The sequence below is a fragment of the Schistocerca nitens genome, chromosome 1, assembly GCF_023898315.1.
Source record: "Schistocerca nitens isolate TAMUIC-IGC-003100 chromosome 1, iqSchNite1.1, whole genome shotgun sequence".
Classification (NCBI taxonomy): Eukaryota; Metazoa; Arthropoda; class Insecta; order Orthoptera; family Acrididae; genus Schistocerca; species Schistocerca nitens.
Genome location: NC_064614.1, coordinates 792577332 through 792589887, shown reverse-complemented (window position 1 = coordinate 792589887; position 12556 = coordinate 792577332). Strand labels below are relative to the sequence as shown.

Here is a 12556-nt window from a genome sequence, read left to right as displayed (position 1 = left end):
TCGTGCACTATCGCTATTGCAACGGCAGTAAGGCAAAACTTTCAAAATTGCCGTGACCAGGATTCGAACCTGGGTTATTGCGGCCACAACGCAGTGTCCTAACCACTAGACGATCACGGCCACGGCCACGAAGCCGCCCACGAAAGCAGCTGGCTGGAATGCAAGTGGCGATACACAGCAAAGCCTAGGCCAAGGTGTACGCCACAGCAGTGTCAGACACGGTCCGCATCACGTGTATACGAGCAAATGAACGTTGCTGCGCTGTCAGGACACTAACTACAGTGGTTAGCTGCATTCACCTCCGTGGCAATATCTTGCAGTCCTCCAAGCCTCTTGACTACAGGTACCCGTATGTGGCTGGATAACAAGTGGATAGATGCCGCATCTCTCTCGCCGTCAGGTGTTGCCACGAATCATACTTAACGTGGCTTTCTGCACGCGTCAGCGTAGCGTCAGTCGATCAAAGTCGGGACAAGTCGCAAAAGAGGAGCAACAAAAACGCGCATTTCCGGTACCGGGAATCGAACCCGGGCCTCCTGGGTGAGAGCCAGGTATCCTAGCCACTTTTTTTTTTTTTTTTTTTTTTTTTTTTTGTTTTTTTTTTTTTTTTTTCTTTTTTTTTTGGGTCTCCTTCCTCCCCTTCAACCCATCCTTTACGCTCTCCAAGTGTTGCCTTCTCGGCCTGGCTTCTCCGCCTTTAAGAATGAATGTGTAAGTTGATGATGTGGAAACGCGCTTCTTCTGAACGACGAACGAAGTATGCCCCTTCTGTTGCCTTTGTTTGCAACATGGCTTGAATAAAAATAAAAGTAAATTCCATTGAGAAGGCAGTCTCATAATTGTTTTGGAAATGTAACTGCATCTGTAAATTTTTTTCTCCGTGCGTGGAAAAACGGAAAGAAGCAAACTCATTATTCCTGATAAGTATAATGTCCTTTTTCAGAAGGTAATGAAGTAAAATAGGCTTCTTCTGCTTGAGTTTACACTTGATTAACATAAATGTATCTTCTTGTGAAAAGAAAAGGAAAGAAAGACAGAAACTAAATAAATGGTGTATACCAGTTTCATCACTGCGTTTCACCGAAACCAAAGTAATAGATACACAAAGGCTTAATTGGTCTATACTAATGATCTCCTCTAACTACTTTCTGTTGGAAATCCTCCTCCTGCTACGTGAAGTACAAACTTTAACCAAAAATCATTCGTCTAATATACGAAATGCTTGGATGCGCAATGTAAATTACGCATTTCCATTGGTTATAGGATTGTTTTAGTTAAAAAGTTTGCGTAATTGTCTTTGTATTTTTTAGTACACATCAATTTGTGGTGCTCAGTTGTAAGGTATACCCAGAAGTCCTCCCTATTGCTTGATTCTTTTGTTAGGACGTAATGCATCGTTTGGCCTTTCAACCAGTTAATTGCATTTCGTTTGGTTTTAGGGTAAGGTAGACCGTCAGGGTTTAAAAATTCAGCAGTCGTAACGGCATTGGGCGTAGTTCTGCTGACGCTCGCTATCTTTTGTCTTATGTAGAGCCATATTTCCTTTACCCTGTCACACAGCAATCTATGCTCTTCGGTATCTGGTATTTTACATAATGGACACAGCGGTGACTCGGCCAATCGGATAGAGTGAAGTTTAGAGTTCGTCGTAATTTTTCTGTTTACAGCAAAGTACCAGGTCGATTTGACATACGTTGGCAAGTTCCGGCAGTGAATATTTTCCCATATTGTTTCCCAGTTATAACAAGGATACTTTTGTTCTACGTCGTTTCTGGGTTTGTCTTTCATCAAGTTAGTATAAAGTTCTTTTACTTTCATGATGTCTTTTCCAGGAATCCTTGCCTGTATATAGCTGTATTCTATGAAAAAGTATTTCAAGTGGTATAGCCCGTTGGGTATGTGTTGGACATTTATAGGTGCACTGACGTCAGCAGGAGCTATTTCGTTTAACAAATGTGCAGCGAGGGTACCACTTGGCTCTTTCCATTGTTTGTATGTGGTAGCAAGGTATAAGGCTTGCGCTTTTTTGCTGACATCGGTAAGATTTAACCCACCACATTTCGTAGGGAGCATCAGAATGTCATATTTGACTTTGAAAATACGTCCGCGGCTCACAAAGTGTCCTAGTGCGGATGCGATGCTTTTCAACAAAGTCGCAGGTGGTGGCAGAACTTGTGCTACATAATTAACTTTGGATGTGATGTATACATTTGCCACTGTTACTTTTTGAAGTTCATCGAGTTTCCTAATACTATGTGCTTGTACAGAGACGCGTATGCTGTTAAGTAATTTTCGATAATTCACAGCAATAGTGTGTTTGATATTTCTTTTAAAATCTATGCCGAGACATTTCATGGTTACAAGCTCGCGTAACAGATCCTGCGTTTGCGTCCCAATTCCACGGCCGATGTTGAAAATCCCCGACTTTGTTCTATTAAGTTTTGCACCAGATGCCTGTTCATATTTTGTTACTATTCGTAGTGCGCTCTGTACTTCAGCGCCATTCACGACTAGGAAGCCAACATCATCAGCGTATGCCTTGCACACGATCTTTTCTCCATGTATTTGTAGTCCTTGTAGATGTTTCATAAGGGAGGCAAGCAGGGGCTCGATGGCGATGGCGAAGAGTGCCATTGACATTGGACATCCTTGCCTAATGGAGCTGGTGACGTCAATCGGGCGGCTGATGTGCCCATTGATGACAAATCTGGCTGAGTTGTTTCTTAATGTATTGCTTACTACCGCAATGAATCTGGGTGGGAAGCCCATTGCGCCCATGGTGCGAAGGAGAAAACTATGGTTAACTCTGTCGAAGGCTTTGTCAAAGTCGAGTGAGCCACTAGACCACACCGGATAACGGCGGCAGCGCTCTTCCAGCGAACGCAGCAACCACGCACGGTTAACTGTCGACAACTGTAAAAAATCCACTCTCTCGCGTTATAGAACGGCGTGCTCCGGACGCATTTCGTGGAGACGAACGCCAGCAATGATGAGAGCAAAAGGCGCCTCCAAATCCTGTCGTTGCACCACGCACTGTTCTACGGCAATTCACGAAGCAGAAGCTCACGCCTTGTTGTGCTGTTTTCTTTGCAGGCAATAAGCGCAGCCGTCTTCGACACAGGAAACATTACACGTTTGGCAGCTGTGGGGTTGGAACCCACGCCTCTCAAGAGACTGGTGCCTGAAACCAGCGCCTTAGACCGCTCGGCCACGCTACCTACACAACACGCGCGTCACAAGAGCTGCGTCCTACGCCACGAGAACACACCGCAGCGGCACAAAAGTGAGACGTAAAAATTGGCAGCTGTGGGATTCGAACCCACGCCTCCGAAGAGACTGGTGCCTAAAACCAGCGCCTTAGACCGCTCGGCCACGTTACCGCTGGAGCACGAGCGGCGAAACGTTTCCTTTGTAGTACAAAGATCACTCCGAAATGTAAGTGTCTTGGCAATCGCTGTGCCATGTATTTCCACTGCTCTCCCACTGGAAGCGTCTCTTTAGGCCATCCACAACAAGAAAATGCCGTGCCCGCCGTATGGTAGCGACGCCACTTGTCTGTAGCTGTCGTAGTTAAGGAGACAGCATCGAGAGACGTTTTCGTGCTGTGACCAGGTTTCGAACCTGGGCTTTCCGTAACCACTAAAGTATCATAGCTGTACCTGTCAGGCGGAGCTAGAATGCTCCATGTAACAAACATATGTGAGCTCAAGGAGGTTACACGTGAAGAGAAAGCGGCAGGTTAACACGACTACAGCAAAACCCCTGGCAGCGCTGGGATTCGAACCGACGCCTACGAAGAGACTGGTGCCTTAAACCAGCGCCATAGAGCGCTCGGCCATGCTACGTGCGCTGCAATGGGCACCAGTGTTCCTAGCATTTGTAGAAACAGTGCACGCCACAGCTTCCTGTTCTGCTGGGGCTGGCTGCTCATCCATCGCACTTCAAAACAACTGCCCTTTTCGACTACAGAGAGCAGCGGACGTCTGCGCTCTGGGAGGCGACATTACGTGTTGGTGAGGAAGTGATAGTGCAAACTGCGGCCTGCGGAACACGAGTGACAAAATCAAGAGAGCACTGTCATTTCGAGTACTCGTGCACTATCGCTATTGCAACGGCAGTAAGGCAAAACTTTCAAAATTGCCGTGACCAGGATTCGAACCTGGGTTATTGCGGCCACAACGCAGTGTCCTAACCACTAGACGATCACGGCCACGGCCACGAAGCCGCCCACGAAAGCAGCTGGCTGGAATGCAAGTGGCGATACACAGCAAAGCCTAGGCCAAGGTGTACGCCACAGCAGTGTCAGACACGGTCCGCATCACGTGTATACGAGCAAATGAACGTTGCTGCGCTGTCAGGACACTAACTACAGTGGTTAGCTGCATTCACCTCCGTGGCAATATCTTGCAGTCCTCCAAGCCTCTTGACTACAGGTACCCGTATGTGGCTGGATAACAAGTGGATAGATGCCGCATCTCTCTCGCCGTCAGGTGTTGCCACGAATCATACTTAACGTGGCTTTCTGCACGCGTCAGCGTAGCGTCAGTCGATCAAAGTCGGGACAAGTCGCAAAAGAGGAGCAACAAAAACGCGCATTTCCGGTACCGGGAATCGAACCCGGGCCTCCTGGGTGAGAGCCAGGTATCCTAGCCACTAGACCACACCGGATAACGGCGGCAGCGCTCTTCCAGCGAACGCAGCAACCACGCACGGTTAACTGTCGACAACTGTAAAAAATCCACTCTCTCGCGTTATAGAACGGCGTGCTCCGGACGCATTTCGTGGAGACGAACGCCAGCAATGATGAGAGCAAAAGGCGCCTCCAAATCCTGTCGTTGCACCACGCACTGTTCTACGGCAATTCACGAAGCAGAAGCTCACGCCTTGTTGTGCTGTTTTCTTTGCAGGCAATAAGCGCAGCCGTCTTCGACACAGGAAACATTACACGTTTGGCAGCTGTGGGGTTGGAACCCACGCCTCTCAAGAGACTGGTGCCTGAAACCAGCGCCTTAGACCGCTCGGCCACGCTACCTACACAACACGCGCGTCACAAGAGCTGCGTCCTACGCCACGAGAACACACCGCAGCGGCACAAAAGTGAGACGTAAAAATTGGCAGCTGTGGGATTCGAACCCACGCCTCCGAAGAGACTGGTGCCTAAAACCAGCGCCTTAGACCGCTCGGCCACGTTACCGCTGGAGCACGAGCGGCGAAACGTTTCCTTTGTAGTACAAAGATCACTCCGAAATGTAAGTGTCTTGGCAATCGCTGTGCCATGTATTTCCACTGCTCTCCCACTGGAAGCGTCTCTTTAGGCCATCCACAACAAGAAAATGCCGTGCCCGCCGTATGGTAGCGACGCCACTTGTCTGTAGCTGTCGTAGTTAAGGAGACAGCATCGAGAGACGTTTTCGTGCTCTGACCAGGTTTCGAACCTGGGCTTTCCGTAACCACTAAAGTATCATAGCTGTACCTGTCAGGCGGAGCTAGAATGCTCCATGTAACAAACATATGTGAGCTCAAGGAGGTTACACGTGAAGAGAAAGCGGCAGGAACACGACTACAGCAAAACCCCTGGCAGCGCTGGGATTCGAACCGACGCCTACGAAGAGACTGGTGCCTTAAACCAGCGCCATAGAGCGCTCGGCCATGCTACGTGCGCTGCAATGGGCACCAGTGTTCCTAGCATTTGTAGAAACAGTGCACGCCACAGCTTCCTGTTCTGCTGGGGCTGGCTGCTCATCCATCGCACTTCAAAACAACTGCCCTTTTCGACTACAGAGAGCAGCGGACGTCTGCGCTCTGGGAGGCGACATTACGTGTTGGTGAGGAAGTGATAGTGCAAACTGCGGCCTGCGGAACACGAGTGACAAAATCAAGAGAGCACTGTCATTTCGAGTACTCGTGCACTATCGCTATTGCAACGGCAGTAAGGCAAAACTTTCAAAATTGCCGTGACCAGGATTCGAACCTGGGTTATTGCGGCCACAACGCAGTGTCCTAACCACTAGACGATCACGGCCACGGCCACGAAGCCGCCCACGAAAGCAGCTGGCTGGAATGCAAGTGGCGATACACAGCAAAGCCTAGGCCAAGGTGTACGCCACAGCAGTGTCAGACACGGTCCGCATCACGTGTATACGAGCAAATGAACGTTGCTGCGCTGTCAGGACACTAACTACAGTGGTTAGCTGCATTCACCTCCGTGGCAATATCTTGCAGTCCTCCAAGCCTCTTGACTACAGGTACCCGTATGTGGCTGGATAACAAGTGGATAGATGCCGCATCTCTCTCGCCGTCAGGTGTTGCCACGAATCATACTTAACGTGGCTTTCTGCACGCGTCAGCGTAGCGTCAGTCGATCAAAGTCGGGACAAGTCGCAAAAGAGGAGCAACAAAAACGCGCATTTCCGGTACCGGGAATCGAACCCGGGCCTCCTGGGTGAGAGCCAGGTATCCTAGCCACTAGACCACACCGGATAACGGCGGCAGCGCTCTTCCAGCGAACGCAGCAACCACGCACGGTTAACTGTCGACAACTGTAAAAAATCCACTCTCTCGCGTTATAGAACGGCGTGCTCCGGACGCATTTCGTGGAGACGAACGCCAGCAATGATGAGAGCAAAAGGCGCCTCCAAATCCTGTCGTTGCACCACGCACTGTTCTACGGCAATTCACGAAGCAGAAGCTCACGCCTTGTTGTGCTGTTTTCTTTGCAGGCAATAAGCGCAGCCGTCTTCGACACAGGAAACATTACACGTTTGGCAGCTGTGGGGTTGGAACCCACGCCTCTCAAGAGACTGGTGCCTGAAACCAGCGCCTTAGACCGCTCGGCCACGCTACCTACACAACACGCGCGTCACAAGAGCTGCGTCCTACGCCACGAGAACACACCGCAGCGGCACAAAAGTGAGACGTAAAAATTGGCAGCTGTGGGATTCGAACCCACGCCTCCGAAGAGACTGGTGCCTAAAACCAGCGCCTTAGACCGCTCGGCCACGTTACCGCTGGAGCACGAGCGGCGAAACGTTTCCTTTGTAGTACAAAGATCACTCCGAAATGTAAGTGTCTTGGCAATCGCTGTGCCATGTATTTCCACTGCTCTCCCACTGGAAGCGTCTCTTTAGGCCATCCACAACAAGAAAATGCCGTGCCCGCCGTATGGTAGCGACGCCACTTGTCTGTAGCTGTCGTAGTTAAGGAGACAGCATCGAGAGACGTTTTCGTGCTCTGACCAGGTTTCGAACCTGGGCTTTCCGTAACCACTAAAGTATCATAGCTGTACCTGTCAGGCGGAGCTAGAATGCTCCATGTAACAAACATATGTGAGCTCAAGGAGGTTACACGTGAAGAGAAAGCGGCAGGTTAACACGACTACAGCAAAACCCCTGGCAGCGCTGGGATTCGAACCGACGCCTACGAAGAGACTGGTGCCTTAAACCAGCGCCATAGAGCGCTCGGCCATGCTACGTGCGCTGCAATGGGCACCAGTGTTCCTAGCATTTGTAGAAACAGTGCACGCCACAGCTTCCTGTTCTGCTGGGGCTGGCTGCTCATCCATCGCACTTCAAAACAACTGCCCTTTTCGACTACAGAGAGCAGCGGACGTCTGCGCTCTGGGAGGCGACATTACGTGTTGGTGAGGAAGTGATAGTGCAAACTGCGGCCTGCGGAACACGAGTGACAAAATCAAGAGAGCACTGTCATTTCGAGTACTCGTGCACTATCGCTATTGCAACGGCAGTAAGGCAAAACTTTCAAAATTGCCGTGACCAGGATTCGAACCTGGGTTATTGCGGCCACAACGCAGTGTCCTAACCACTAGACGATCACGGCCACGGCCACGAAGCCGCCCACGAAAGCAGCTGGCTGGAATGCAAGTGGCGATACACAGCAAAGCCTAGGCCAAGGTGTACGCCACAGCAGTGTCAGACACGGTCCGCATCACGTGTATACGAGCAAATGAACGTTGCTGCGCTGTCAGGACACTAACTACAGTGGTTAGCTGCATTCACCTCCGTGGCAATATCTTGCAGTCCTCCAAGCCTCTTGACTACAGGTACCCGTATGTGGCTGGATAACAAGTGGATAGATGCCGCATCTCTCTCGCCGTCAGGTGTTGCCACGAATCATACTTAACGTGGCTTTCTACACGCGTCAGCGTAGCGTCAGTCGATCAAAGTCGGGACAAGTCGCAAAAGAGGAGCAACAAAAACGCGCATTTCCGGTACCGGGAATCGAACCCGGGCCTCCTGGGTGAGAGCCAGGTATCCTAGCCACTAGACCACACCGGATAACGGCGGCAGCGCTCTTCCAGCGAACGCAGCAACCACGCACGGTTAACTGTCGACAACTGTAAAAAATCCACTCTCTCGCGTTATAGAACGGCGTGCTCCGGACGCATTTCGTGGAGACGAACGCCAGCAATGATGAGAGCAAAAGGCGCCTCCAAATCCTGTCGTTGCACCACGCACTGTTCTACGGCAATTCACGAAGCAGAAGCTCACGCCTTGTTGTGCTGTTTTCTTTGCAGGCAATAAGCGCAGCCGTCTTCGACACAGGAAACATTACACGTTTGGCAGCTGTGGGGTTGGAACCCACGCCTCTCAAGAGACTGGTGCCTGAAACCAGCGCCTTAGACCGCTCGGCCACGCTACCTACACAACACGCGCGTCACAAGAGCTGCGTCCTACGCCACGAGAACACACCGCAGCGGCACAAAAGTGAGACGTAAAAATTGGCAGCTGTGGGATTCGAACCCACGCCTCCGAAGAGACTGGTGCCTAAAACCAGCGCCTTAGACCGCTCGGCCACGTTACCGCTGGAGCACGAGCGGCGAAACGTTTCCTTTGTAGTACAAAGATCACTCCGAAATGTAAGTGTCTTGGCAATCGCTGTGCCATGTATTTCCACTGCTCTCCCACTGGAAGCGTCTCTTTAGGCCATCCACAACAAGAAAATGCCGTGCCCGCCGTATGGTAGCGACGCCACTTGTCTGTAGCTGTCGTAGTTAAGGAGACAGCATCGAGAGACGTTTTCGTGCTGTGACCAGGTTTCGAACCTGGGCTTTCCGTAACCACTAAAGTATCATAGCTGTACCTGTCAGGCGGAGCTAGAATGCTCCATGTAACAAACATATGTGAGCTCAAGGAGGTTACACGTGAAGAGAAAGCGGCAGGTTAACACGACTACAGCAAAACCCCTGGCAGCGCTGGGATTCGAACCGACGCCTACGAAGAGACTGGTGCCTTAAACCAGCGCCATAGAGCGCTCGGCCATGCTACGTGCGCTGCAATGGGCACCAGTGTTCCTAGCATTTGTAGAAACAGTGCACGCCACAGCTTCCTGTTCTGCTGGGGCTGGCTGCTCATCCATCGCACTTCAAAACAACTGCCCTTTTCGACTACAGAGAGCAGCGGACGTCTGCGCTCTGGGAGGCGACATTACGTGTTGGTGAGGAAGTGATAGTGCAAACTGCGGCCTGCGGAACACGAGTGACAAAATCAAGAGAGCACTGTCATTTCGAGTACTCGTGCACTATCGCTATTGCAACGGCAGTAAGGCAAAACTTTCAAAATTGCCGTGACCAGGATTCGAACCTGGGTTATTGCGGCCACAACGCAATGTCCTAACCACTAGACGATCACGGCCACGGCCACGAAGCCGCCCACGAAAGCAGCTGGCTGGAATGCAAGTGGCGATACACAGCAAAGCCTAGGCCAAGGTGTACGCCACAGCAGTGTCAGACACGGTCCGCATCACGTGTATACGAGCAAATGAACGTTGCTGCGCTGTCAGGACACTAACTACAGTGGTTAGCTGCATTCACCTCCGTGGCAATATCTTGCAGTCCTCCAAGCCTCTTGACTACAGGTACCCGTATGTGGCTGGATAACAAGTGGATAGATGCCGCATCTCTCTCGCCGTCAGGTGTTGCCACGAATCATACTTAACGTGGCTTTCTGCACGCGTCAGCGTAGCGTCAGTCGATCAAACTCGGGACAAGTCGCAAAAGAGGAGCAACAAAAACGCGCATTTCCGGTACCGGGAATCGAACCCGGGCCTCCTGGGTGAGAGCCAGGTATCCTAGCCACTAGACCACACCGGATAACGGCGGCAGCGCTCTTCCAGCGAACGCAGCAACCACGCACGGTTAACTGTCGACAACTGTAAAAAATCCACTCTCTCGCGTTATAGAACGGCGTGCTCCGGACGCATTTCGTGGAGACGAACGCCAGCAATGATGAGAGCAAAAGGCGCCTCCAAATCCTGTCGTTGCACCACGCACTGTTCTACGGCAATTCACGAAGCAGAAGCTCACGCCTTGTTGTGCTGTTTTCTTTGCAGGCAATAAGCGCAGCCGTCTTCGACACAGGAAACATTACACGTTTGGCAGCTGTGGGGTTGGAACCCACGCCTCTCAAGAGACTGGTGCCTGAAACCAGCGCCTTAGACCGCTCGGCCACGCTACCTACACAACACGCGCGTCACAAGAGCTGCGTCCTACGCCACGAGAACACACCGCAGCGGCACAAAAGTGAGACGTAAAAATTGGCAGCTGTGGGATTCGAACCCACGCCTCCGAAGAGACTGGTGCCTAAAACCAGCGCCTTAGACCGCTCGGCCACGTTACCGCTGGAGCACGAGCGGCGAAACGTTTCCTTTGTAGTACAAAGATCACTCCGAAATGTAAGTGTCTTGGCAATCGCTGTGCCATGTATTTCCACTGCTCTCCCACTGGAAGCGTCTCTTTAGGCCATCCACAACAAGAAAATGCCGTGCCCGCCGTATGGTAGCGACGCCACTTGTCTGTAGCTGTCGTAGTTAAGGAGACAGCATCGAGAGACGTTTTCGTGCTGTGACCAGGTTTCGAACCTGGGCTTTCCGTAACCACTAAAGTATCATAGCTGTACCTGTCAGGCGGAGCTAGAATGCTCCATGTAACAAACATATGTGAGCTCAAGGAGGTTACACGTGAAGAGAAAGCGGCAGGTTAACACGACTACAGCAAAACCCCTGGCAGCGCTGGGATTCGAACCGACGCCTACGAAGAGACTGGTGCCTTAAACCAGCGCCATAGAGCGCTCGGCCATGCTACGTGCGCTGCAATGGGCACCAGTGTTCCTAGCATTTGTAGAAACAGTGCACGCCACAGCTTCCTGTTCTGCTGGGGCTGGCTGCTCATCCATCGCACTTCAAAACAACTGCCCTTTTCGACTACAGAGAGCAGCGGACGTCTGCGCTCTGGGAGGCGACATTACGTGTTGGTGAGGAAGTGATAGTGCAAACTGCGGCCTGCGGAACACGAGTGACAAAATCAAGAGAGCACTGTCATTTCGAGTACTCGTGCACTATCGCTATTGCAACGGCAGTAAGGCAAAACTTTCAAAATTGCCGTGACCAGGATTCGAACCTGGGTTATTGCGGCCACAACGCAATGTCCTAACCACTAGACGATCACGGCCACGGCCACGAAGCCGCCCACGAAAGCAGCTGGCTGGAATGCAAGTGGCGATACACAGCAAAGCCTAGGCCAAGGTGTACGCCACAGCAGTGTCAGACACGGTCCGCATCACGTGTATACGAGCAAATGAACGTTGCTGCGCTGTCAGGACACTAACTACAGTGGTTAGCTGCATTCACCTCCGTGGCAATATCTTGCAGTCCTCCAAGCCTCTTGACTACAGGTACCCGTATGTGGCTGGATAACAAGTGGATAGATGCCGCATCTCTCTCGCCGTCAGGTGTTGCCACGAATCATACTTAACGTGGCTTTCTGCACGCGTCAGCGTAGCGTCAGTCGATCAAAGTCGGGACAAGTCGCAAAAGAGGAGCAACAAAAACGCGCATTTCCGGTACCGGGAATCGAACCCGGGCCTCCTGGGTGAGAGCCAGGTATCCTAGCCACTAGACCACACCGGATAACGGCGGCAGCGCTCTTCCAGCGAACGCAGCAACCACGCACGGTTAACTGTCGACAACTGTAAAAAATCCACTCTCTCGCGTTATAGAACGGCGTGCTCCGGACGCATTTCGTGGAGACGAACGCCAGCAATGATGAGAGCAAAAGGCGCCTCCAAATCCTGTCGTTGCACCACGCACTGTTCTACGGCAATTCACGAAGCAGAAGCTCACGCCTTGTTGTGCTGTTTTCTTTGCAGGCAATAAGCGCAGCCGTCTTCGACACAGGAAACATTACACGTTTGGCAGCTGTGGGGTTGGAACCCACGCCTCTCAAGAGACTGGTGCCTGAAACCAGCGCCTTACACCGCTCGGCCACGCTACCTACACAACACGCGCGTCACAAGAGCTGCGTCCTACGCCACGAGAACACACCGCAGCGGCACAAAAGTGAGACGTAAAAATTGGCAGCTGTGGGATTCGAACCCACGCCTCCGAAGAGACTGGTGCCTAAAACCAGCGCCTTAGACCGCTCGGCCACGTTACCGCTGGAGCACGAGCGGCGAAACGTTTCCTTTGTAGTACAAAGATCACTCCGAAATGTAAGTGTCTTGGCAATCGCTGTGCCATGTATTTCCACTGCTCTCCCACTGGA

At 51.6% G+C, this 12556-nt stretch overlaps 1 protein-coding gene and 23 non-coding genes across 24 annotated transcripts in view; all 24 read right to left on the bottom strand.

Moving 5' to 3' along the window:
* The window catches only part of LOC126203940 (nascent polypeptide-associated complex subunit alpha, muscle-specific form-like), a 58920-nt gene extending 56142 nt beyond the window's left edge, over window positions 1–2778 (bottom strand). Inside the window, exon 1 of the mRNA XM_049938372.1 lies at window positions 2494–2778. Coding sequence (XP_049794329.1) covers window positions 2494–2778 — 285 coding nt within the window. The remainder of the gene's footprint in view (window positions 1–2493) is intronic.
* Window positions 49–120, bottom strand: Trnah-gug (transfer RNA histidin (anticodon GUG)). Its single transcript has one exon. It is a non-coding gene; the product is annotated as a tRNA-His (tRNA).
* Window positions 2779–3136: 358 nt separating the features above from the next.
* Window positions 3137–3218, bottom strand: Trnal-cag (transfer RNA leucine (anticodon CAG)). The gene has a single exon. It is a non-coding gene; the product is annotated as a tRNA-Leu (tRNA).
* An 80-nt stretch (window positions 3219–3298) lies between these two features.
* Window positions 3299–3380, bottom strand: Trnal-uag (transfer RNA leucine (anticodon UAG)). The gene has a single exon. It is a non-coding gene; the product is annotated as a tRNA-Leu (tRNA).
* Window positions 3381–4138: 758 nt separating this feature from the next.
* Window positions 4139–4210, bottom strand: Trnah-gug (transfer RNA histidin (anticodon GUG)). The gene has a single exon. It is a non-coding gene; the product is annotated as a tRNA-His (tRNA).
* Window positions 4211–4596: 386 nt separating this feature from the next.
* Trnae-cuc (transfer RNA glutamic acid (anticodon CUC)) lies at window positions 4597–4668 on the bottom strand. The gene has a single exon. It is a non-coding gene; the product is annotated as a tRNA-Glu (tRNA).
* Window positions 4669–4950: 282 nt separating this feature from the next.
* On the bottom strand, window positions 4951–5032 carry Trnal-cag (transfer RNA leucine (anticodon CAG)). The gene has a single exon. It is a non-coding gene; the product is annotated as a tRNA-Leu (tRNA).
* An 80-nt stretch (window positions 5033–5112) lies between these two features.
* Window positions 5113–5194, bottom strand: Trnal-uag (transfer RNA leucine (anticodon UAG)). The gene has a single exon. It is a non-coding gene; the product is annotated as a tRNA-Leu (tRNA).
* Window positions 5195–5950: 756 nt separating this feature from the next.
* Trnah-gug (transfer RNA histidin (anticodon GUG)) lies at window positions 5951–6022 on the bottom strand. The gene has a single exon. It is a non-coding gene; the product is annotated as a tRNA-His (tRNA).
* A 386-nt stretch (window positions 6023–6408) lies between these two features.
* Trnae-cuc (transfer RNA glutamic acid (anticodon CUC)) lies at window positions 6409–6480 on the bottom strand. The gene has a single exon. It is a non-coding gene; the product is annotated as a tRNA-Glu (tRNA).
* Window positions 6481–6762: 282 nt separating this feature from the next.
* Trnal-cag (transfer RNA leucine (anticodon CAG)) lies at window positions 6763–6844 on the bottom strand. Its single transcript has one exon. It is a non-coding gene; the product is annotated as a tRNA-Leu (tRNA).
* Window positions 6845–6924: 80 nt separating this feature from the next.
* Trnal-uag (transfer RNA leucine (anticodon UAG)) lies at window positions 6925–7006 on the bottom strand. The gene has a single exon. It is a non-coding gene; the product is annotated as a tRNA-Leu (tRNA).
* Window positions 7007–7764: 758 nt separating this feature from the next.
* On the bottom strand, window positions 7765–7836 carry Trnah-gug (transfer RNA histidin (anticodon GUG)). Its single transcript has one exon. It is a non-coding gene; the product is annotated as a tRNA-His (tRNA).
* Window positions 7837–8222: 386 nt separating this feature from the next.
* On the bottom strand, window positions 8223–8294 carry Trnae-cuc (transfer RNA glutamic acid (anticodon CUC)). The gene has a single exon. It is a non-coding gene; the product is annotated as a tRNA-Glu (tRNA).
* A 282-nt stretch (window positions 8295–8576) lies between these two features.
* Window positions 8577–8658, bottom strand: Trnal-cag (transfer RNA leucine (anticodon CAG)). The gene has a single exon. It is a non-coding gene; the product is annotated as a tRNA-Leu (tRNA).
* Window positions 8659–8738: 80 nt separating this feature from the next.
* Trnal-uag (transfer RNA leucine (anticodon UAG)) lies at window positions 8739–8820 on the bottom strand. Its single transcript has one exon. It is a non-coding gene; the product is annotated as a tRNA-Leu (tRNA).
* A 758-nt stretch (window positions 8821–9578) lies between these two features.
* On the bottom strand, window positions 9579–9650 carry Trnah-gug (transfer RNA histidin (anticodon GUG)). The gene has a single exon. It is a non-coding gene; the product is annotated as a tRNA-His (tRNA).
* A 386-nt stretch (window positions 9651–10036) lies between these two features.
* Window positions 10037–10108, bottom strand: Trnae-cuc (transfer RNA glutamic acid (anticodon CUC)). The gene has a single exon. It is a non-coding gene; the product is annotated as a tRNA-Glu (tRNA).
* Window positions 10109–10390: 282 nt separating this feature from the next.
* On the bottom strand, window positions 10391–10472 carry Trnal-cag (transfer RNA leucine (anticodon CAG)). The gene has a single exon. It is a non-coding gene; the product is annotated as a tRNA-Leu (tRNA).
* Window positions 10473–10552: 80 nt separating this feature from the next.
* Trnal-uag (transfer RNA leucine (anticodon UAG)) lies at window positions 10553–10634 on the bottom strand. Its single transcript has one exon. It is a non-coding gene; the product is annotated as a tRNA-Leu (tRNA).
* A 758-nt stretch (window positions 10635–11392) lies between these two features.
* Window positions 11393–11464, bottom strand: Trnah-gug (transfer RNA histidin (anticodon GUG)). The gene has a single exon. It is a non-coding gene; the product is annotated as a tRNA-His (tRNA).
* A 386-nt stretch (window positions 11465–11850) lies between these two features.
* Trnae-cuc (transfer RNA glutamic acid (anticodon CUC)) lies at window positions 11851–11922 on the bottom strand. Its single transcript has one exon. It is a non-coding gene; the product is annotated as a tRNA-Glu (tRNA).
* A 282-nt stretch (window positions 11923–12204) lies between these two features.
* On the bottom strand, window positions 12205–12286 carry Trnal-cag (transfer RNA leucine (anticodon CAG)). The gene has a single exon. It is a non-coding gene; the product is annotated as a tRNA-Leu (tRNA).
* Window positions 12287–12366: 80 nt separating this feature from the next.
* Window positions 12367–12448, bottom strand: Trnal-uag (transfer RNA leucine (anticodon UAG)). Its single transcript has one exon. It is a non-coding gene; the product is annotated as a tRNA-Leu (tRNA).
* Window positions 12449–12556: the final 108 nt, after the last annotated feature.